Source organism: Panulirus ornatus, chromosome 57 (genome assembly GCF_036320965.1).
Source record: "Panulirus ornatus isolate Po-2019 chromosome 57, ASM3632096v1, whole genome shotgun sequence".
Classification (NCBI taxonomy): domain Eukaryota; kingdom Metazoa; phylum Arthropoda; class Malacostraca; order Decapoda; family Palinuridae; genus Panulirus; species Panulirus ornatus.
Window position 1 is genome coordinate 25,851,724 of NC_092280.1, and position 26,236 is coordinate 25,877,959.

A 26,236-nucleotide genomic window follows, 5' to 3' on the forward strand; every position below is an offset into this window, starting at 1 on the left:
ACACACACACACACACACACACACACGCTCCAGCGGCAGGTGGAGGAAGAGAAGCACCGCCGCCACCACGAGGATGAAGAGGAGGAGGAGGAGGAGGAGGAGAAGGAGGAAGAGGAAGGCTCCCCCTCGCTGCACAACACGACGCTTCAATGCCCCTCACCACACGAGGCCCCGACAGGTTGGTGGGTCCTGCCGCCCGCCCTGGGCGGCTGACTGGTATCATCTGCACCAGTGAGTAATGTCGGAACTTTATGAATAAAGAAGCTTACAGTGAGGCTAACCGTCCTTAGGGGGAGGGTGGGTCCTGGTTAAGCCGGCCGGAGGGAGACGCACCAACACACCATCTCCTCCTCCTCCTCCTCCTCACCCAACTCCTTTGTTGACTGGTGCAGACGTAGTGCTGCACGTGCCGCCACTCCGCCGTTGACTGAGGCACACACACACTTGCCGTCACACGTGGCGGGACCGGAGTGGCTGGCAACTTACACGAATGATGATGATCATGGAAACAGCTTTTTCCACGCGACGAAAAATCGACCACTGTAACTGGATCAACTGATATAATAACCTCTGGGACTTTATCTTTTATGTAGAGACATTTTTACATGGCGAATAATTACTGTAATCTTCCATCCACATTCAATGCTTCTGGCGGTAATGGAACAAAGCCCACACATCCGTGCCATGCCTTTCCGCAAGAACGTAAATCATTATAACAACAGCGAACAACCAATTGAACACTCTCATACGCTAATTCCACGTAATTTGTCCAATACGGATGAAAAATACCATTTCATTTTACATGTGGTACTAACTGAGACGGTAAAAGGGTAACTCAATATTTAGTCCCCAATCTAGACCACCACACTTAACGAATTATACATTTACATACCCTAGCCAGGTACCCGATCCTCCAACGACCAGACCCCTTAGGGAGGGATGAACAGCTTGGCTTGACAGCAGGCGACTTAATGATAATCAAACGCGGGTCGTGGCTACCGTAGACTTAAGCGGCCGTCCGCGTGAGAGCCAAGTCGATGCTGCTATCGAGGCATTAAATGAATGAACCCCGAGGCTTCTTTGCACCACCTTGAAGGCACATTAGCGTGCCGGAGCGCTTCTATGCACCACCTTGAAGGCACACTGGCGTGCCGGAGCAACGTGCCGAATCAGATCGTCTTGTGAGGAGGTGTTCTAAGCCTTAAGCGATGAAGTACCGCAACCTCTCAACGTACGTTTGTTGTGGAGGCTATTCAATAGGTTGAAACTCGCTCTTTGCGTTCTTTCTCCGCCTGGCCCTCCTGGGACATGTCTCGTCTGTTCTAGCTCCTAAGGCACGCCTCATCAGTCCTAGATCCCGTGTCTCAGCTCCCTGGACCTACAAGCCTCATCCGTCCCAGCTCCCAGGGCATCGGGTCTCTTGTCCCAGCTCCCAGGAAGTGGCCTTTCCTGCCCCAGATCCGTATCCCTAGCCTCACGGGGTTCTAGCTCCCTTCAGGCCAGCACCTATCCTCGCTGACCCCAGCTCCCAGCACCCTTATGGCGAGGACCGACCCATCTTTATCCATCCCCGATCCCGACCCCTTGCGTTATCTATCCCATCTCCCATCACCGGCCTGGCCTGGCTCTATCCAATAACCTCCTCTATCTATCCATGGGGGTGTAGAAACCAGCCCCCCTTCACACACATCCCTCCCTCTTCCCTCCACCACTGTGGCCGGGGTTGGGATGGTCGGGTGGTGGAGGGGGAGGGGGGAAGGGAGGAGGCTGGAGGCAGCAGTAACTCGGTCCCCACCCCCTCCCCCCCAGGCCTGTAGCCGAGTCGGGCCCTTAACAGCGTCGTAAAGCAAGCCAAATAAAACCGACTTTTTCTTCTGCCGCGGTCGCCTGCATAATTCAGGGCAAAAGAGAGAGAGAGAGAGAGAGAGAGAGAGAGAGAGAGAGAGAGAGAGAGAGAGAGAGAGAGAGAGAGAGAGAGAGAGAGAGTGTGTGTGTGTGTGTGTGTGTGTGTGTGTGTGTGTGTGTGTGTGTGTCTAGGTCGGAGAGAGAGAGAGAGAGAGAGAGAGAGAGAGAGAGAGAGAGAGAGAGAGAGAGAGAGAGAGAGAGAGAGAGAGAGTAGTGAGTAGTAGTTTGGGATGGCGTCTAGGGCAGAAGGAGGAGGTAGTACTTGGCCACTGACAGCGTGAGGGACGGTTGTGGAGACAGTGAGACAGACTGAGTCTGGTGAGAGAGAGAGAGAGAGAGAGAGAGAGAGAGAGAGAGAGAGAGAGAGAGAGAGAGAGAGAGAGAGAGAGAGAGAGAGAGAGAGAGAGTACCTATTCACGAGAAGTTTTCGACGAGTTTTTTTTTTTTTTTGACCAAGTACTGAGAAAGAGGTATTGACCTGAAGGTGGAGGAACGCGCTTGAAGGAGACAGACGACATAAGACGACAAAAAGTAATGATAATAATAATAATAATAATAATAATAATAATAATAATGATAATAATAATATATTAAAAAATGTAGGTCGAGAAGGAGGAGGAGGAGCAGCAGCAGCCTCCTCTGGCAAGTGGATGGATACACTTGAGTGTAACGACAAGTCAATGGGAATCCAGAGGTCGTTGTTGCGACTGTAAACATCGACCTCCGCGCCTTCGAGTGAACTCCTTGCGGGCGGACGAAGCAAGCGGTACACACCGGGCGAAGCAGCTTCGTTTCATGAGGCGGAAATATCCAAAATGGCTTCTTACTTTTACTTTCCCAGCCATTTTTTTCTTATTTCTCTGGCCTACGGACGGACGGACGGAAGGACTTACATATATATATATATATATATATATATATATATATATATATATATATATATATACACGTCTGAGGGAAAAGAATGGGAATCCTAGTGAAGAAAACGAGGAAGAAAGAAATATGGCTTAATGAGGCGGCGCGTCGCAAAGCGAACCAGCTCGCGGGAGCGACTCTCCGGACACACGCATGAACTCGTGGTCAGTGAAACCCCCACCCCATCCTCTCCTCCTCCAACAACCCCCCAACCCCACCTTGTGGCACTCATTAAGTTCTCATACTGACAACCCCCGACCCCTCTCCAACCTCCCAACCCCACAGAGAGCAGCAGCCAGAGGTGACAATCTAATTACTAGTAATCACAAAATACAACTAATATAATTTGTAGAGGAAAACTCTGGGCAGAAATAAGCAACTTTTGAATGGGATTTCACGACATCCAAGGAAATCTCCTGACGGAAAAGAACACAAAAGCAGAAGCCAGACTTCTGTCCGGCGAGGTTTTTTCCTCGAGGTAACTCAATCCTTCGTATTCCCCTCCTCTCCCCCCCTCACTGATTGATCTAATCAGCTAATCGGCCAATCATTCTCCTTCTTTTGTGGCTAGTGTTAATCATCAGGCACGGCGATTACAGAAAAGGCCTCCGTGTGTGTGTGTGTGTGTGTGTGTGTGTGTGTGTGTGTGTGTGTGTGTGTGTGTGTGTGTGTGTGTGCGTGCGTGCGTGCGTGCGTGCGTGCGTGCGTGCGTGCGTGCGTGCGTGCGTGCGTGCGTGCGGCCTCCGTCCGTCCGTCCGACCGACACGACTCTCTGGCGCAATTGTGATTTTCACGCGGCAAGAAAAAGGGAGGCGGAGTTTTCTAGTCAACCTGGACGGCATCATCTGCAAACAAGCTCGAAATGATAATGATAATAATAATGATGTTGTGGGGTCGCGCGGGCGGGCGGGCGCGCGCGTGCGTGTGTGTGTGTGTGTCTATATCTCTCTGTAATAACCAAGAGTTCATTAACAACTTTAGGGAATAATTCCTGAACTTTTCTGCGGAAATATTGTTTGTTTATGATGAGCGTCGTCCGCGTGTGTTTTCAGAATATTCTTATTGTTTTCGCAAATATTCGGGGGGTGGGGGGGCGCTGCACTGCGAGATGGGTTTTATATCGAAGTGCGGTTGTGGTGGTTTAACGAGTCGCTATGGGTATACGGTTTAACGAGTCGCTGTGGTAACACGGTTTAATCGATCCCACAGTGACTTTAAACCGGTTCACTGTAGGAGCGTTATTCAAACTAATCACTGCAAAGAAATGGTTTAGCTAGTCACTCATACAAGGTTGTGTTCAAATCACAACTTACTCCTCCCTTTTTTTTTCCATGGACAAATTCAAGACCTCTAACTCTTTCCTGTAACTCAAGATATTTCAATTTTGTCGTCACCTTTACTGCCCTCCTCTGGACCTTCTCTATCGTTTCTTTGAGCCATTTCAAAGCGCGGTGGCCAATCCTGAGAAGCAAATTCTAATTCTGGCCTCATGCAGGAGACATGTACACCTTGGTCAGCACTTCCCTCTCCATACACTTGAATGCTACGCCGCCAACACTTGCTAAGAGACAGTTGGTCGCCGTTGACTTCTTAGAAGATTGGACTCTGGTGACTGGTTAGGCACAATGTCCACTCCCAAGTCTCTCTCTTTTTCTCATACGTACACACATATTCCCGCAGTTTATTTCCTACTAAATACAGATAATACTCGCGTCTGGGGCCTTCCTTTACCGTCTGTAATTACCTGTCTGTTCTGTACGGAGGGCGAGTCTTACACCTCGTTGGGCCGCCTTCTCTCTCAACATCCTCTGCTGTCTGTCATACGACTTCTGACAATTTCGGTGCTCTCTCTGCACTAACCATACCTCCAGTGTGCACTGGTGTGTAGAAAGACACGCTCTGCTCTCTTCGTTGGCCCGCAGGCGCCTGCAACAGCCAGAGAGAGCCCCGTCTGTACAACGCTAAGACACACGCTCTACCGTCTCCGCTGGGCGTCGGCAGACAGACAGAGAACCCGTCCGTGCAAGGCTGGACGCAGAACGCCCTCTCCAGATCCACACTGCCCTACACTCACATAAGGTCTGGAACCAATTTGACGACAATGTTCACTAGAACTTCCCTTCTCTTCCCTCCTTACAGGTGTGGTTCCAGAACAGGCGGGCCAAGTTCCGCAAGCAGGAGCGGCTGGCGCAGCAGAAGGCTCAGCAGCAGCAGCAGCAGCAGCAACAACAACAGCAGACCTCAGCCAACAACAACAACAACAACGAGAACAACAACGGCTCCACAAACACGGCGGCGAACTCGGCCGCAAGTCCAAACACCGCCGCTGCCGGCGGCGCCGCAGGCGGACCCAAGGTTAGCACCGCAAAGTGCCTCATCAACCCATACTCTTAACCATCCCAATATCAACACAGTGCAATCAACTCATCAAAAAATCACCTCCGCGTCACGTTCGTCACCATGACACACATCTCGTGACTTATGCTCTGCCCTCATAACACGACGTCACACCCGGGTCATCACACCTCACTGACGTCACTATCTCACAATGACGTCACTACCAACCCCCCCTCCCTCACCCCACTCTCTCTCCCGTACCATCACACAATCCCCATCACCTCCAGATCTACGTCGATCATCCGCCCGCATATTTACACCAACCCCTTCTCGCCCCCCAACACACACCTCAAAATGCATGAGGGAGAGGGAGAGAGAGACGAGAAAACTCCCGCAACCTGCAACCAGCACACCACTAACACATGTATACATCAATGTGTGCAATTATATGTGATATCCTGGCACTCTACGGGCTTGCACGTCACTTCGTTATTAAAATATGGTCATATGATTATTCTGTGACGTTATATTCACTCATAAAACCCTGAGACATTATCTGCAGTCGTTTAATAATTGGTGACGCTGCATGGTTGTATGCCATTTCATGACACTATAGGCAGTCTTATACCATTCCGTGACACTATAGGCAGTCTTATACCATTTCGTGACACTATAGGCAGTCTTATACCATTTCGTGACACTATAGGCAGTCATATAGCATTTCCTGACATTATTGGCAGTCAAATAACATTTCGTGACACTGTAAGCAGTCATACAACAATTCGTGACACTATAGGCAGTCACATAACATTTCGTGACACTATAGGCAGTCATATAGCATTTCGTGACACTATAGGCAGTCATATAACATTTCGTGACACTACAGGCAGTCATATAACATTTCGTAACAATATATCAGGAATAATTATTGCACTGTCTCTTCCTCCAACAGGCTGAGAGCAAATCGGCCTCCAACGCCGGCGGTGGAGGTGGCGGCAGCTCCAACAACTCCAAGGCCCTCCACCAACCCGTCTCCAACATGCCGGCCTCTACCACAGCCACCTCCAACACGGCCGTCTCCAACACCGCCCCCTCCAACACCACCACACTCCACCAGCTGGATCACAAACCTGTTGGTCAGTTCTCCCTCGCAGATCCTCTTGTAGCGTCTCTTTATGCTCCCTGAGTCTCGCCCGTACGACCCCAGGGAGCACGACCGTACGACCCCAGGGAGCACGACTCTACGACTCACTGGTAGGACGACGCGGCCATCATACCCTTAAAGGCAGGCCGTGGGCCGGGTCCATCAGACCCAAGGGGTCGTGCGTCGCGCCCAAAAGAAGTCGTACCGCCGTGCCCAAGGAGGTCGTCCCGTCGTTCTCATGAATCTCATTTTTCACTCATTTTCATCGTTGACCAATTTTCTTTGCGATAAGCTACCTGGCCGTCAGCCGCAACACAACTGGACGCTAGCGTGTGTGTGTTGCAGGCTGGGTGTCGCGTCCTGTGACACATCCCAGGTAACACTGGTGGTCGGTCTGGTGGTGTGACACATCCCAGGTAACACTGGTGGTCGGTCTGGTGGTGTGACACATCCCAGGTAACACTGGTGGTCGGTCTGCTGGTGTGACACATCCCAGGTAACACTGGTGGTCGGTCTACTGGTGTGACACATCCCAGGTAACACTGGTGGTCGGTCTGCTGGTGTGACACATCCCAGGTAACACTGGTGGTCGGTCTGCTGGTGTGACACATCCCAGGTAACACTGGTGGTCGGTCTGGTGGTGTGACACATCCCAGGTAACACTGGTGGTCGGTCTGCTGGTGTGACACATCCCAGGTAACACTGGTGGTCGGTCTGCTGGTGTGGTGTCAGGCGGAGGAAAGTGGCGGGTGTTTCCCGCGGGTGTTACCACCTTCGGCGAGGCTGTGTTCACGTCAGTGGACGAAAAGGAGTACAGAACAGACCTCGTTCGAGGAACTCATCATCGCTCCAGAGGAGTCCAACACTTTCCCTGCAGCTTACTGTAGCACACAACCTTGAAGCTGCAGGGGCGCCCCCCCGTGAAAATGGTTCTGGGGCTATGCAGTAAAACGCTAGCTTTTATGTTTCAGTAATTTTTCCGGGCAAAATTGGATTACAGCGCTGTAATGTCGGTAGTTTTAAATACGTCGTGCCTTGGGCCTATGCAGACGATTTTGGATTTTACCAAATATTTTTCCTCAAGCCAAAGGGAATATACATTTCGCTTCTATGTCTCACATCTATATAAACTGGCTAATTACACCTTAATAATAATAGAAAATATAAATGTTATGATGAAGGTAATCTAAATATAACTTGACTAGAGTCTATTCCTCGTAAGTCTCGATTATATTGAGAATTATGTTAGAATTACATGCAATACTTTCTTACAAGGAAGATATACAGAAATTCAGAGCATTGTAATTAACCGTTGCGCATGGCACGACGGTACGACCCTTGGGTACAGTGTGGCCTAGCCTTCGGCTTGACCCTTAAGGGTCGTTACGAGCCTTGAACACGACGGTTACAACCAATGTATGACGACCTGGCCCTCACCTTGACCCTCAGTGATCGCTACGTCACTTGAGCAAGACCCTTCTCTGACCTGACCATTAAGGAACACCACTTCGACCATCGGTCACGATGGTACGACCCTTGGGTATAACAGCCCAGCCTCTGACCTGACCTCTAAGGGTCGTATGGTCAAGTTCAAACGGCTTATTATCTATATACAAAAATAATATACCCAATACCGTACTAATAGTATATTTCCCATTGATAAAACGCATTTCTTTACCATAGGACGAATTCGGTGGATTAGTTTTTTTCTGTTATCATAAAATTACTTTAATTCACGATCAGTCATTAGCATTTTAGTTGGCTTACTTAGATAAATTACCTGATGTGTTCAGGCACGTACAACTCAACAAGGCTGACATAACGAGGGATTTACACCACGTCTCGACTCTAACGTGCATTGTTACCATTATGTTCCGTCCTTCTAACTCTTTTCCTTATTCTTTAACCAGTCCAGTATTTACCGCAGCGCTTCCTCTTCTTTCTAAAGAGGATTAACCTCAAAATAGGCGGTCATATTCCTTGCTTGGAAACACTCAGGACTTTATACAGATGGTTCCGACCCTAATCTTAAACCCAAATCCAAAAAAGAACACGAATTTTGAAAAGCCACAGATGATGATTCCTACTATCAGAATGTATGGTGATCACACACCATTAACGTCGAAGCAAATCTTTAATTTTTTTTTTTCGCTTGTGCATGTCGGCATTTTTAGACTGGCGTTTGTCCATCCGTGTAGTTTCGGCGGGAGCTCGTGTAGAGAAATTTACCCTTGGGTTGAAACCTTTATGTTAGCTGAGACGGCGCGGGCAACTGAAGCTCTAATTAAGGCCATTTCATTAAGTATATATATATATATATATATATATATATATATATATATATATATATATATATATATATATCCTAGCCTTAGAAAAATACCCATTTTATCGACAAGCCCCGAGGGAAGGATGAACAGCTGGATTAACTGTGGACCGGGATTCGAACCTAGGCTAACTCGATCCCTTTGAGAGAGATAGCGATAGATATCCTTATCTACGGGAAAAGTATCTATTATGGACACAGCTCCCACCAGCGTGACGGTAGTGAGAGTGAGGGAGCGTTGAGAGGGGCGGCTCCCACCAGCGTGACGGTAGTGAGAGTGAGGGAGCGTTGAGAGGGGCGGCTCCCACCAGCGTGACGGTAATGAGAGTGAGGGAGCGTTGAGAGGGGCGGCTCCCACCAGCGTGACGGTAGTGAGAGTGAGGGAGTGTTGAGAGGGGCGGCTCCCACCAGCGTGACGGTAGTGAGAGTGAGGGAGCGTTGAGAGGGGCGGCGAGCACCAGCGTGACGGTAGTGAGAGTGAGGGAGTGTTGAGAGGGGCGGCTCCCACCAGCGTGACGGTAGTGAGAGTGAGGGAGCGTTGAGAGGGGCGGCGAGCACCAGCGTGACGGTAGTGAGAGTGAGGGAGCGTTGAGAGGGGCGGCTCCCACCAGCGTGACGGTAGTGAGAGTGAGGGAGCGTTGAGAGGGGCGGCTCCCACCAGCGTGACGGTAGTGAGAGTGAGGGAGCGTTGAGAGGGGCGGCTCCCACCAGCGTGACGGTAGTGAGAGTGAGGGAGCGTTGAGAGGGGCGGCTCCCACCAGCGTGAGGCAGAGCAGCGGTGCTCTCCTCCCCGACACATCAGGAGTGGGAAGGAACAGCAGCGGAGGCCCCGCGGAAACTATGCAGGTGACGAGGCGGTCTCTGCCTCCTTGAGGAACCCCGCGGGTGATGTGCTCAACCAAGACCCACCACCATTCTCTCTCTCTCTGTCTCTCTCTCTCTCTCTCTCTCTCTCTCTCTCTCTCTTCCTCATTTGATATATTCGTCTTCTCTCACATATATTCTTCCTCATCAACGTGTTCATTCCCTCTTTCACTTACTATCATCTTATACGTCACGCCTGCGTGGGGGAACCGGGACGTGTTATCATGCTGGTCATGTTGTGTTCTGGATGAGTGTCCACACCGCGTGGATATATATATATATATATATATATATATATATATATATATATATATATATATATATATATATATATATATGTAATCACAGTAACAATATTACGGTTCGCCATCATAAGCTATCCAGCGTATCACGCGACACACAATAATATTACGTCTTCTACCGTCTCCTACATCCTGGTAGCGCCCACCACCAACCATCGTCTCCTCCGTCCTACTCCACCAATCACCGTCGCCTGTACCCCCAGCCCCCCGGCCTAAGACTTGACCTGACTAAATCCTTCGTCGTTCTCTTCCAGGCACGGCCGAGGCCTTCTGCCCGACCCCTGGACTGGCCTGGACCGCCCTGGATGAAAAGAGAGAGAGAGAGAGAGAGAGAGAGAGAGAGAGAGAGAGAGAGAGAGAGAGAGAGAGAGAGAGAGAGAGAGAGAGAGAGAGAGAGAGAGAGAGAGAGAGAGAGAGGCGGCGGTTGGAAAACAAAGGGCAGGAGGAGGAGGAGGAGGAGGAACAGTGTCCAGCGTGAGTGTCTGGTGTGGTGCGGGGCGGGTCGGGTCTGAGGCCTCAGGAGGGCCAGGGGAAGGTAATCAAGAGAGCGCCCTGGACTCCAGTGTGGCACATTCATCCATATTAGTGTCGTGCCCGCGTCACCTGCCTCACTCCCTACACCCTCCTCCACTCCACTCCTCCTCCAACCACTCCACCCTCCTCCCTTCCACCCCACCCCACCCAACACTATAATCCACTCCCATTGTTCATCACCTCCCCAGCTAACAATCCACTACTCCCCTACCTCCTTCGCTAATCACCCCCCCTTCCTCGACTACCGCCCAATGTATTACAAAGTTCCTTTATCATAAATGTATTTTCATTAGATAATTCCTTTATTCATGCCGTCCAACATTATTTGCCCCACCACGAGTCAATCATCATCTGCTTCACTGCGTCGGTATTTCTATATTTCAATCATTGGCTTCGACGCTTTCCTGATTTTCACCACTCCCAATCACGCTGACCATCTCTGTCCAGTGTAGACAACCGCCCACACAACCCCTCTTCTTCCTCACCCTACAACCATCGACAACCGCCCACACAACCCCTCTTCTTCCTCACCCTACAACCATCGACAACCGCCCACAACCCCTCTTCTTCCTCACCCTACAACCATCGACAACCGCCCACAACCCCTCTTCTTCCTCACTCTACAACCATCGACAACCGCCCACAACCCCTCTTCTTCCTCAGCCTACAACCATCGACAACCGCCCACAGCCCCTCTTCTTCCTCAGCCTACAACCATCGACAACCGCGCACAACCCCTCTTCTTCCTCAGCCTACAACCATCGACAACCGCCAACAACCCCTCCTCTTCCTCACCCTACAACCATCGTTCACAACATGCGACTTGACACCATCCATTCTCGCAAATTAATCGCGTCTCGCTATCATCCATTTACCTGCATTACCCAATTACACGTTTCCAATTCATACTGTTCTCATAACTCAGAGTACACGTATTTTCCATTACCATTTGCTATCAATAAGAGGCCTATTTCCATCACTAACTACCTATTTTGCTTCCTTTACACTACTATATACACTATTCATCATTGATCTACATTCTATAATTCACTATTCATCATTAATCCATTCTTCACTGTCCATTATTCATCATTAATTCATTCGTCATTGTTCACTATTCATCATTAATCCATTCTTCACTGTCCACTATTCATCATTAATCCAATCTTCGGTGTCCGCTATCCATTTTTCATTGTCCACTATTCATCATTAATCCATTCTTCACTGTCCACTATTCATCATTAATCCATTCTTCACTGTCCACTATTCATCATTAATCTATTCTACACCATCCACTTTTCATCACTACTCTATCCTCAACCATCCTGTCACTGCCAAACACACGGCGCTTAACTACTAATTCGACGTCAAATCAGCCATTACCTCTACCAACTCCATCATCATTATCCAACCTTCAATCACACCTCGACTCGCAATTCATCTACCTTCTATCTCCACTACTCTCTCATCCACCGACGCCTTTCAAACAGCAGTTCGCCCATTACGTCCCGCAACTCGCAATCCATCAATCCCTATTTCCCATTGCTCACAAAACACCCCACCATTCATCTAATGGCACCTATTCAAAGTATACCATCATCATTTTTATTCAATCTCAACCACACCTCATCTCAGCATCATTCGTCCCTCAACTCACATCAAATTTGTCGTCAACTCATCAACCCATCGGTCACCCACTGGCTATTGTCTCAATTGATGAACACGGCACCATCAATATTTCTTTTTCAACTCATCATTCATGTATCGTCTGTAACCCTTCCTTGTCAACCTCGGGGCCTCACACGTCCTTCAAATCATCAATGACCTCCTTGCCATCAATCGCCAGCACTCAACCCTCACCCCACCGTCGGCATATACATGGATTTTCCCTGTGCGCAAAAAAGAATATATATATATATATATATATATATATATATATATATATATATATATATATATATATATATATATATATATATATATACATTGCAGTCTTCCCTGCATCGACAAACCACCCATCTCTGTAAAAGCGAAGTGTACATCAACTCTTAAATATCTTAGTGATCATCAATTTGCCACCTGTATCGTCTACCGCTCAACAACATCGCTAACAATTTTCTATATTCACAACAAAATCCTGTCAACATTTGTAGCCCTACGCTTCTCTCCCATCATCAACACCTGTGGCACTGCCTTTCTACCCCATCAACACCTGTGGTACTGGCCTTCCACCCCATCAACACCTGTGGTACTGGCCTCTCTACCCCATCAACACCTGTGGCACTGGCCTTTCTAACCCATCAATACCTGTGGCACTGGCCTTCCACCCCATCAACACCTGTGGTACTGGCCTTCCACCCCATCAACACCTGTGGTACTGGCCTTCCACCCCATCAACACCTGTGGTACTGGCCTTCCACCCCATCAACACCTGTGGTACTGGCCTTCCACCCCATCAACACCTACGCAACTCCACCAACTCCCCATATTCACAGCGGAGTTACCATCCCACAGCATAAATTACCCACCATCTCCACAGCGGCACGGCACCAGCTTCGACCCGTCTCTCGTGTACATGTGTTCGCACCGACCTGATCCACGTTATATAAATCATTATGCCTCCCAAGTCGTCCTCTGTGTGTGTGTGTGTGTGTGTGTGTGTGTGTGTGTCCAGCAGCGGCGGAAAGGTTACCGCTTGCCTCAAGTCGTCCGTCTGCTCCCTCCTGCCTCCGCTGTTGGCTGCTGCTTCGCCTCTATCCTTCTCAACGGCCTCTCCCTTCTTCAGCCCATCGCATTTCAAGTTGCCTAGTCTCACACAGCGTAACAGCCACGACTCTGCATAAGATGCCGCACTCCTTCAACCCATTAACTCCTCCCAAGGTAACACTTGGGAACGTTTACATCTACTAAGTCACAGTTACACACAACGGTGGCCTAACTTGAGAGATCCGAGCTTAAAACCCTCCCTGTCCGTCTGCCCTCCTCGCAGTACACCACGAGCCTACGACACGGGCTGGATGAGAGTGGGAGAGAGAGGGAGACAGACGCAGTACCCGCGCCACATCCCTCACAGCCACTCTCTCCAGCAAACACTCAAAACCCTCTCCTCCTCTTTCCATGATGCCGGAATTCTGAAAGTATCGGCGCGTTCCATCCACGACACTCCGGACGCCAAGCCGGAATATGAAATCATCCAGCGTCTGGAATAATTCCGGCACAGTTCATCTTTATGCAAACTGGAGTGCCCTTCCAGGCGCGCGAAGCCCCTCTCTTCACGTTGTTCCAGGGCCGGCAGCAACCTGGAGTCGCCGAGAGATCCCAGAGACCAACAGGTTTACATAACACAGCGGTGGGGGAGGATGAGAATAATCCGTCGTCATAAATAATCCTTGAGGATCATCTGCTCCTTATGTAAACAATCCCATCTTTTCCGCGTTTCCAGACCCTCTTTCTTTTATTCCTCGGACCGGCAGCCATTGGGTCATTCCAGATACGACCCTCCTGACACGAAACTGGGAGGCGTTGGGGTGTCTGGAAAACCAATCTAACAAATGCACGCGGCCCATGTGTTCCAGGCCGCCCTCTTACGCTGACCGCTGACACAATTTATGGAAATGGTTGGACTGGGCTCCTGGTGGTCTCCGTGGACCCGCAGGAGCCGAGCCGCTGGCGTGAGTTATGGACGGCGCAGCTGTGGCCTCGCAGGACGGGACGGGATGGACCTGCCAGACAAGGCAGGGAGGGAGAGGGCGGCCAGAGGAAGGAAGGACGGGAGAGAAAACCTGGGGAGTGGGAAAGACGGAGGAGCAGCGGACGATGACGACCGTGGAAGCAAGAAGGGAGGACACGGCCTGGAAGGAGGACGACGAACATGGAAGAGGGAGGGAATGGTAGGTGGAGGAGGAGGGGCGAAGATAATCATGGGTGGAGGAACTGAGGAGGAGACCTGGGGAAGTTAGCAGAGGAAGGTGTAGGGGAGACAAGCCAAATATGGCGAAGGGGAGGAAGGGAATGGTTGTCCAAGACGGAATGGGGGAGGAAGTGTAACAGGATGGTGGAGACGGAAGGAGAAAAGAACTGGAGGGACTAAAAGGAAAGGAGAGATGAATGGAAATGGAGAACGATGGAAAGAGGAAGAAGAGAAGATGGAGATGAGAAAATTAACGAAGGACTCGACTCGAAAACCGACCTGGAAACACAGACGAAGAACTCGCTGGCCAGCCAGCCAGCCAACCAAACACCTCTTACTGGAAACATAAATCAAGAGCAGGTGGAAAATAATCACGTATAACAATACACGGGGAAGGCTGGCGAGGACCCAGGGAACACGGCTGACATCAGAAAACACGGCTGACGTCAAGAGGACTGACAGCGGTGTCTGGGGGGGTGGTTGTGGGGAGGCGTCCGGCATGAGAGGCCGACTAGTGAAGGACACACGACGCCACAGTAGAGCGTCTGGTGTGCACAATTAATGCATCATAACCTAACAGAACGCACTGGAGTGTTCCACAGTACCGCAATGGTACAAGGATTAACGTGTCAGATAAAACGGTACGGATCTGTACCGTAGGGCAATGCAGGCGTAAAGAATGGCTAAACCGTTGTAAACACGGTACATAAAAGAATTGTACCATAGATGAATATAAGCATAACAGGATATAAAGATGGCTGGGAATGGAAGAATGATCTCTCTTGAGGGAGGAGAAAGACTTGATAGTAACGAAAATACATGACGTCAGAAAACCAAAGGCCTAGAAAAGATGCTCACAGTACTTCCTTTTGATTTAAGCTACCCTCCACACCACGGTGGAGACCCCCCCCTCCCCCCTGTTGGCGTCGGGATTCCACCCCGGATACCCACGACGAGAGACGTCTAAGACACAGATGGAAAAAGCAAATGATGGGTAACACTGCGCGAAAACCCCTGCCTCGCTGAGAACGGATTTGAAATACGACGGCCCGAGTAGACATGCCTTACTCTGATACGCGGTGGGGTGAGGTGGGAGGGAGATGATGCAGCAAGGTTCAGCTGAGACGTGAATGATAATGTGATGTGAGGAAGGGCGTCATGGGCTGCTGAAGGAGGGGAGGGAGTGAGAAGACACCACCAGCCTCTGGTCTAGGTGTAGCATACGTCAAGAGCGTAAATCCCCTCTGAATCATCATGAGTTTCGCTACTAGAGATTTTTATTGATTCCGACGCTGGCCCATCCCCCCTGGAGCAAGACGGTGCGATCCTTGAGCACGACGATACGACTCTCGGGTGAGAGGGTTCGACCTATGACCTAACCAATGAGGGGTCAGGTCAAAGAACAGGTCGTCACACCCAGAGTCTACCATCGTGCCCAAGGATCGTATCGTCTTGCTTAACGACCGTACCGTCTTGCTGAACGATCGTCCCATCGTGTTTAACGACCGTATCGTCTTGCTGAACGATCGTACCATCGTGCTTAACGACCGTACCGTCTTGCTGAACGATCGTACCATCGTGCTTAACGACCGTACCGTCTTGCTGAACGATCGTCCCATCGTGCTTAACGGCCGTACCGTCTTGCTGAATGATCGTACCATCGTGCTTAACGACCGTACCGTCGAGCCCAAGAATCGTACCATCTTCCCCAATGATCGTAATGCCGAACGTCCGTACCGTCGCGCGCAAGGGATTAACGCATTTATCACAAGAAAAAAAAATGTCGAACATTTCTTTCCTTCCCATTTTCCAAAAAAAGGCCAACCGATCCGACCACATCCTTCTTAAATCCAACCCCCCCCCCCCCCAAGGCACAAAGGACGTGTATCGTCTGGGACATAACTGTATACCCCCACCCCTCTCCTTCCCTCCTCCCCCCTAACCAGTCCTACTCTCCTTACAATTATAGAAGATAACTGCTTAATTATTCAACCCGAGGTAGTTATCTAATTACCACCCGTGTCCACACACAGACACACAGACACACACCTCCCAACGATTTCTGGGATTCGCAACTTTCGGGACGCCGGAAGCCTGGGAATCTCGTTTATTGTTTGGCTTAGCGACGACGAAGACAATGGCAGCCCGCGAGGCGAGGCGAAGCGAGGCTGGGCCCCCTGCCCGACGCGGAGTGGAGGCCTCCACCACACACACCAACGTTGAGTTTACACATATCTGAATGACGACGCTGTCTCGTATTCAGTTACCTCTACATTAAACAGGCGAAATCATAGATAAATATCTCATATATATATATATATATATATATATATATATATATATATATATATATATATATATATATATATATATATATATATATATATATATATATCATGGTTTCAATTAGTTTGTCTTGAGAGCAGATTCTAATTCAGGTCCCGAATTCTGTTAACAATATTTCTAAATCCCGTCATCCAACACCCAGGCTTCGGAACTCACACACACACACACACACACACACGGGCGACGCTCTGGCCAAAGCCCCGCTCCAAATTACTCCTCAAAATTCAAACTCGACGCGCGCGGGAACGGGAGTCTTTGTCTAATTAGTGATGGCGTCCGCTCTTCATTAAAGAATTCCCAACCGCCCCAGTGTGCCGCTGGGCAAGTTTAATTTGAGAAGAGAGGTGCGGCGGTGGCGGCTGGGAAGGGGGGAGGGGTGTGTAAAGCTGTGGTGTACTTGTGGAGAAAGAGGGAGGGAGAGGGGGGCCAGGAGGCTCCTCCTCCTCCTCCTCCTTCCTTTACTGGAGGGTGAGGGTGGAGTACAGAGGTTTCATCGCTGGATATGAAGGCGGAGTACGGAGGCTCCACTAACGCAGGTAAGGGTGGAGTATGTAAGCTCCATCATTGTAACTAAGGGTGGACTCTAAAGGCTCCAGCACTAGAATGTAAGGTAGTGTACATAGGCTCCTTCACTGGGGTTGAGTGTGGAGCAAGGAGGTTCCATCGCTGGAGCCGAGGGTGGGAGTACGGAGGCTCCACCTCTGCAGCCAGAGCGGGAGGAGGTGGGAAGAAGGGGGTGTACGGAGGCTCCAACAAAGTCATAGTAAGGGCGAGTCTAATAATGTGTACACACCCACAGGGATGAATAACGTACACATTAATGAAGAAAAGATTCAAATCTCATACAGTTCCATGCAACAATTTTTTTTTTCTCCCTTTTTTCCGACATTGCTTATATATAAACTATATAATCCCGGCAAGCTTTTAACAAACCCGGAAGGTAATTCAGTATGCCCCGAGATGAAGGCTACCTCGTCATCAAACTTATGGAACACAAGAGAAACGTAACGTGTCAAATACCAAGTGTTCAAACCCTTCACAAGGTTTCCGGTCTTAATTGCCAAGCACATAGTATCTGGCGGCATATCAGTGAAATTAGGGGGAAGCAACTTTATCTGGAGCCTGAATCATTTATGATATGAAGCAAAACGGTGAACAGAGAGGAGGATAAAGACGATATATGCCAAAAACCAAGACTAGCGCGTAGCGCTCACCGCACGTCATGTTTGATGCATTATATCATTTACCTCCGCCTCTGCGATTATTACATAGGTACCAATCTGAGAGACAAAGAATGTGAGTTACTAGATTAGCGTATTTCACGGCTCCCAACGGCAAGATCTTTTTTTTTCCTCAACAAGAACGTTATGATATGGAATGATCCAACAACAATGGTAGTTGAGAGCAGATCCACAGACACCGGTACGTTTAAGAAAGAACGGCTTTGACAAACACCTCCCCAAAGTCCACGACTGTCATCATTTGCTGCACCTTACTTATCACTGAAGATTACAGATGCCATCCGTTTCCTTTTCTATCCTTACCACACAAGTCTCTCATATCTTCCACTATTCTTGATATCTTCCACTGTTTCTGATATCTTCCACTGTTTCTGATATCTTCCACTGTTTCTGATATCTTCCACTGTTTCTGATATCTTCCACTATTTCTGATATCTTCCACTGTTTCTGATATCTTCCACTGTTCCCGATATCTTCCGCAATCGCAAACAGCCATGAAAGGACCCAGTGGGTCTGCTTGCTGTTGGCTAGTGCTTAGCATAATCTCCGTACACTCACGCAGCAAATTATTTCCCTGTGCGTAACGTGTTGAGAGTACGTTTCTGTTGTAAGAGTAATGTGGTAATTCATATGTCAAACATAGCCGTGACCTGGGCTGCTCTCAGCCATCCAAAGGTATATAGTCTTCCAGAGGTATATATTCTAGCCTTCCAATGAAGTATATGTTCCAGTCTTCCAGAGAAGTATATGTTTCAGTCCTCCAGAGAAGTATATGTTCCACTATGTTCCAGCTTTACAGCGAAGTGTATGCTCCAACTTTCTAGAGAACTATATGTTCCAGCTTTCCAAAGAAGTATATGTTCCAGCTTTCCAGAGAAGTATGTGTTATAGCTTTCCAGAGACGTATGTTCGAGTCTTCCAGAGAAGCATGTGTTCCAGCTTTCCAGAGACGTATACGTTCCAGTCTTCCAGGGAAGTATACATTCCAGATCTCCGGAGAAGTATATGTTCCTGTCTTCCAGAGGTAATGCTCCTGTCCTCCAGAGAAGTATATGTTCCAGTCTCCCAAGGAGATATATGTTCCAGTCTTGCAGGCTGCAGTGTCTGGAATCACCTACGGTCACTCTCTTCGTTACTGCTGGAGTAAGAGCCCGTAACACAGATTAGATTCTGCGAAAACCAATAAAGTCTTTCTGATTGGCTATAAGGAGCGAGCGCGGAAACAATCACGGACTCCCAGAACCGGCCGGAGGAGGTAACTGCGTCCCGACCACCTCAACTCTGACTTATGCCGACAGAAACAGGTCGCAGACTCAGCCATTTTCTGAGCTAATTTTGAGTTCATCGTATTTCCATCACTCAGGCTGCCAGTCGGCCCCATTATTTAACCTTAATTCTCCTTATCCAAGCATATCTGGACCGGATAAGCAGATTATATCCCCGCCCTGAAGCCAATTGTTCAAGGAAACGGACTCGCCTGATTGTCTCGTTGGAACGGTAATCGAGCACGTGATTGGTTCTTGGGGCCAGACATTAAGACAAAATGGCGGCAATCTAAGCGGCAAACTGCGGCGTGGACTTGGGGCCGGATTTTTCCTCTAGGTCTCAATTCTCTCAGAATCTGAGGGAAATGGAGGGAAATTGAATCTGGCAGGGTTAGCTGCGCCGGACGTTACGTTGCCTTAGGACTTTACGTGGCAAAGTTACCGTCGAATACATATACATGTCTTACGATCTCAGTGGGAGGCGGCGGAGGAGGAGGCGGCGGAGGGAGGGAGAGAGGGTGGGTGAGTATGTATTATGCCCGGCTGTTATATATTAATGAGACTTTCCGACCCACTTGTATAGCCCCGGAGGCCAGCGCTCAAGTAGGACTTTACCAGCCAAACGACAGGTAAATGTCATACCCCCTCCTCCCCACGATGAGGTTATATACCCTAACATAATAGGCCATATTTTGGCTATACCGTCGAGCCATTCCGGAGGTCAAGGGAGAGGAGACAAGGGTGTGTCTGGAGGCTCCCGTCCTTCCTGCGAGGTGGCTGACTGACCTCTTGGATCGCGGTGTCGCGGAACTTGACCACGGGAGGGATGTCCCCCTCTCCCTCACCCTCCCTCCTCCTTTTTTTAAAGTAATGATGGACCGGCCTCGGTAAACCCGACCCTTGATCATCTGGTTAAAGGCCTGAGCCCAGGACGTCATGCCCAAGGGGGTCGTACCCGACGTCCTCAAAGGGTCTTACCGTCAAGTCCATGAATGGGTCGTATCGTGTAGCGCAACGACTACCGTATCGTCGTTTTCAAAAGTCGTGCGCGACGTGGTCAGGATTCAAGAAGCAAAACAAAAAAAGAATGAAATATTTACATAAACCAATCTGGATTTCAGAGATGACATAGAAAACGTTAAGTGCGTTAAAGTCTCGCTTCTGCTTAGAACTGCATTTGTGTACACCAAAACCTTCTGTGGCATTGTGTGTTCGTATCTATTATACATATATCTGAAAAGTGTAATACCTGCACGCGAACAACAACATATATCTGTAAAGTGTAATACGTATAGACGAACAACAACACATATCTACAAAGTGTAATATCTACAGACGAACAACAACAACAACACATATCTACAAAGTGTAATATCTACAGACGAAAAACAACAACATATATCTACAGTGTAATATCTACAGACGAACAACAACAACAACATATATCTACAAAGTGTAATATCTACAGACGAACAACAACAACAACATATATCTACAAAGTGTAATATCTACAGACGAACAACAACAACAACACATATCTACAAAGTGTAATATCTACAGACGAACAACAACAACAACATATATCTACAAAGTGTAATATCTACAGACGAACAACAACAACAACACATATCTACAAAGTGTAATATCTACAGTGGAACAACAGCAGCAGTGCAGGGAATATACTCACCTGGATACACCAACCAAGCTTGCACAGCAGCCATGGAGTTGGCAACACCATAAACCAGTAACAACAATCACTGGGCTGGCAACATCAGACCGTCTACAACACTCACAAGGTTGGCAACGCCGTCAGACCATCTACAACACCCAAGCGTTGGCAACACCATCAGGCCATCCACAACACCCATGGGATGTCACAACACCAACAGACCATCTACAACACCCAAGCGGTTAGCAACACCATCACACCATCTACAACACCCAAGCGGTGAGCAACACCATCACACCTCTACAACACTTGTGGGACTGACAACACCAACATACCATCTACAACATCCAGGAAGATGGAAACACCAATAGGCCTCCTGCAACACCCTCGGATAGCACACTCCATCACTCACATGATGCACACACACACACACACACACACACAATATATATATATATATATATATATATATATATATATATATATATATATATATATATATATATATATATATATATATATAATTTTCCTGAAATCCATCCAAGTCGCTGTAGCGACTCGCTCCTTAAAGGCGCGTAATCGCCCGTTATGACGTCACCCTAACCCAACAGAGTTCCACTTAGAGCTTCTCACTTTTCCAAATTCCGCGTTTTGGAGAGTTTGTTGTTGTTGTTGTTGCGTTTGTGTTTGCTCCTTGTTTGACAGTGGTCCGCCTGGGTGCCTGCACATCGATCTGATGTGCCCGGAGCTCCCTTGCTAGCGCCGCGTCACCTCCGCCCCTCGCTACACACTATGGTGGTGGCCTCATACACACACACACACACACACACACACACACCTCCTCCTCCTCGACCAACTGTAATTTCTGGACCCCCACAGATATCACAGCGTTTACCTGGACGACCCCTTCACTGGCCGAAACTCCGGGCCGACCAGCCATACACCTCCAGCAGGACACGCTCCACAATACCTGTACATAAACAGCTAAATATAAAAGCGCGCAACAATACAGTCAAAATGGTTGCGTCTCTCAGAGGCGCCGGGGAATGAATCCAGCCAGCTACCAGCAACCGGGGGGGTCCTTACCTCCGCCGCGCTTAAACTAAAGTTGCTCAAAGCGAACGTGTTTGATCCGCGACAGAGTTCGATTCCTCGGTAAAACGCCATGACTGATCAACCCTATAAAACCTGCAAGAACAAACTGTTGACTTTACAACTTTCGGACACGGGAGCGGGGACTTGGGGTGGGGGGTTATGGGGGTGGGTACCCCCCCGAGGGAGGCCCGTGACGGTTGAGAATAAGCCGCGTGACGTGCAGCGCCATTATGACCCCTAACGCGCGTCATCGTAAGCACCATAACCGTAAGTCAGGGGCGGGCGGGTTAGGGAGGTGTTGGCCGTGCCAGGTGGCGAGCTAGCCCGGAGCATCAGTCACCCGCCCTCACTTGTTTTATGGCCTAAGGAACGCTGGGGAACACCGAGGAACAGGTGAACTGTTGGGGCGGAGAGAGACCGACCTGGTCAGTTAAATAGCGGAGAGAGAGAGAACAGCTCAGCTTGGGGGGAAGGTGGGGCGAGAACAGGCCAACTGGAGGAGAGAGAAAGGGGGGGGATAGAACTGGTCGACTCGGTGGAGGAGATCGAGTAAGCTGGGGTATGAGAACGTGTCGAATTATAGATGAACGTGGCTCAGCTCGGGGAGGAGAACGAACGGGTCGTGGCGACGGACCAACACGCCGCCACCTCTCCTCCCTAGGCCGACAAAACAGGGCCACAGCCGGCTGGGCAGAATACCTCAGCTGTGGGAGTGAAGAACGAGGTCGACGGTGGAATAAAACTATTAAGCTAGGGATGAAGATGGCTTGGCTTGAGGGTCGAGAACAGGCCAAGTGGGGCACCGGAACAGGCTAACAAAGGATTTCTCTCTCTCTCTCTCTCTCTCTCTCTCTCTCTCTCTCTCTCTCTCTCTCTCTCTCTCTCTCTCTCTCTCTCAGACTAATGGCTAGCCTACCACTACTACTACTACTACTACCACCACTACCCCTCCAGATCCGTATCTACGACAATTCGAAAATCGGGTCGTCACCGACCGAACGCATCAATTAATTAAGAATGACGGTCGCATACGTCCGCAGTGATACATTATACATGTGCATACGAGTCCGTGCACGCTGTAGTATACATATCCATACGAGTATACATTAACCACATTTACAGATACAAATATATCAGGGCTGTCAAAATATTCTGATATAAAAAAAGGGAAAAAAAAGGAGGGGGTGGGGTGGGGTGGGTGCTGGGCATTGTTCGAAAATTCCAAATTTTTGTCAGCGTTTATCCACATGAGGGGGATATGTGATTGCCTGGCCTTTGACCTGACCTTTTATAAAGAGTGAATGACCATCATGCCTAAAGGTCGTATTGTTATAGGTGGTTGTTTAGTGACACCAAACGCCAATGGGTCCAAGTACCATTATGCTGTCCAAACGGTACTTGGTGCCGTCTTAGAAGCTACGGTCGTAAGTAGCAAGTCGTACAAGTTGCGGTCGTAAGTAATAAGTCTTACAAGTTCCGGTCGTAAGTCGAGAGATATCTGTATACAGTTTCATGTTACGGAATGACGTACAATCCATTTAAAACATTTCACTGTGTCATGAGTATGATTCATTTCAAAAGTACTTCACTGTTTTCAGGTTGAGATTTTGACACAGTGGAAGACTGTGCGGTGACGCGCCACTGGAAAAAGGCTAAAAACCACTGCGCCATTAAACCACTCGACCAAAAGCGCTCGAAACCACTTGCTCCCGCCACTGGAAAAGGCTGGAAACCTCTGCTCTGGAAGCTAAGCATCGCCCCATCACCCGCAACCTTCTCACAAACCAATACATCTGATGTCTCGTGTCGGTCGCCCCGTCTCGTTCATTTCATCTCTCTCTCTCTCTCTCTCTCTCTCTCTCTCAGCGTCTTTCTGCACCCAGGGCTCGAACCAGGAGCCTCTCGTGTGCACACACACACACACACACCAGGACAAGACGAAGAAGACGACGAGGACGACCACCCACCACCACGAGAGATGATGATCGCGTCATTAGAAAAATTGGACCGACCCCCCCCCCCCCCCCCGCCTCCCGTTTTCTCTCCCTCCTCCCAACCAACAGATGAAAATTTTTATAGTCACTTCTGGTCGTCTGGCGTTTGTCAGTAGCAACTCCGCCACACACACACACACACACACACACACACACACAGACTCCCCCGCCCCCTCTGCAGCCCAGCGTTTCCACCTACCGTTTTCTCTGCCTCCAATACAGTCGTGGTGGACTCGCTTCCAAGAATACAGACACATAGCGTCATTTCCAACCGTCCTTTGTATCTCTGTCTCGCCCAAGGAGAATGCCCAAAATACTTTCAATTTTATTCTTTGTTAACGATTAGATTAGCTTTTCAACGGATGCCGTAAGAAGAGTAGGTTTACAACACACTTCACTAACGTTTGTAACAGAATTCACTAACGTTTATAACAGAATCCACTAACGTTTATAACAGAATTCACCAACGTTTATAACAGACTTCCCTAACGTTTATAACATACTTCCCTAACGTTTATAACAGACTTCCCTAGCGTTTATAACAGAATTCACTAACGTTTATAACAGAATTCACCAACGTTTGTAACAGAGTTCACCAACGTTTGTAACAGAATTCACTAACGTTTATAACAGAATTCACCAACGTTTATAACAGACTTCCCTAACGTTTATAACCTACTTCCCTAACGTTTATAACAGACTTCCCCAACGTTTATAACAAAATTCACTAACGTTTATAACACAATTCACCAACGTTTATAACAGACTTCCCTAACGTCCTTTCTAGCCGTCTTGTGTTATCTCGATTAAATAATCACCCAAGCGTACTACACCTCAATGCCTCCAACTTTATGCGGGATAAATTAGCTCTTCAACTGATGCAATAAAACAGTAAGTAGGTTTAATGCAGGTTTAAGAAAAAAAACGAAGCACCAATGGCACACAAAGCAGCGGCCTGTGCGGTTGTGGGTGTGTGGGGGAGGGAGTTGTGGGGGGGTGGGCAGAAGGTAGGCGACGAAAACGCTTGTGGAGTTGCACAAGGCGTCAAAAGGAGCCATTCCCGTTTTCTTTACAGTGAATTTATGGAGGCGAATGCGTCGCCGTGATGAAATAAAAGTGAATTCATCAACAAAAGTGGCAGACAGCTCACGCCTGGCCTGTCTCCACAACATTTTATTGCCAGGCCCTCCTCTCTCTCTCTCTCTCTCTCTCTCTCTCTCTCTCTCTCTCTCTCTCTCCGGCTTTCATATACCGAATACAACAGTGTACAATTTACGTGCGTTTCTGCCCTGGTAGTGTGTGTGTGTGTGTGCGTGTGTGTTTGTGTGTGTGTGTTTCACGTACTCGCCGTTTCCCGCTTTAATGAGGTAGCTTCAGGAACAGATGAAGAAAGACCACTTCCTCTCACATCCATTCTCCAGCTGTCCGTGATATACAAAAACCATGGCTCGCTATCAATAACCAGGGCCCCCCCCCCCCCAGACCTCTCCATGGTTTACCCCGGACGTTCAGGCCACCGTGACAGCACGTCGAACCCCGTATACCACACTGTTCCAATTCACTCTTATCCCGTGCACTCCTTGCATCCTCCTGCATGTTCAGACCCAAATTATTCCAAAATCATGGAAGAAATGAAGATCATTGATTATGTTTTTCTCCAATCTGTAAATGATGTTTAAAAATATTTCATCTTTCGCCAAGAGTAAGTAAGAAGTCTGTGTGCTTGACTACTGGAAGACAGTAATATCATCCTAACATGTTTGAAGAGAGAAAAGTCAGACTGGAGAAGACTTGAAGGTCAGTGACGAGGTCATGTACTTGGGGGGTTAGAAATGTTATCCTAACGCGGCAGTGCACAGGGAACAGACTGGAGGGGACCTGATGGTCTTCAATGAGGTTAAATCTATACTTGAGGACAATAGAAGTAGTAGTAGTACCCTACGTACACTCCTACTCTAAAGCAGACAGAGAGACGGTAGAGTACACAGCCGAAGGTTCATATATGTGAGCGAGGTGAAATGTTTAGTGGTACGGTAGCACTGGGTCTACAGGTGCGTCTCAGGAGGCATGTGATAGCCGACAACCCTGGACTTCATCACGCGACTCGATAGGATGTTCGTGAAGTGCGCTGTGTTCCAGGCAGGGGGTGACCAAGTCCTATGGGGGTTGGACGATGAGGCTACACTCCATCATCGATATGAGCACCGTAAGAAGAACACACTCCTGCGGGTGCTCAAAGGCGCAAGGAAGCGGAACTTCACATCATTTTCTTCGAAAACCAGACGAACAAGTTCCTCTAAAAGTCCCGCAAGATATCAAAGAAAAATGAAAATAATATCAAATGATATATATATATATATATATATATATATATATATATATATATATA

At 48.7% G+C, this 26,236-nt stretch overlaps 1 protein-coding gene across 1 annotated transcript in view; it reads left to right on the forward strand.

Moving 5' to 3' along the window:
* The window catches only part of LOC139766325 (uncharacterized), a 127,476-nt gene that overhangs the window by 96,311 nt on the left and 4,929 nt on the right, over positions 1-26,236 (forward strand). The window contains exons 5-6 of the mRNA XM_071694820.1: positions 4,960-5,175; positions 6,110-6,293. Of these exons, the coding sequence (XP_071550921.1) occupies positions 4,960-5,175; positions 6,110-6,293 (400 nt within the window). The remainder of the gene's footprint in view (positions 1-4,959; positions 5,176-6,109; positions 6,294-26,236) is intronic.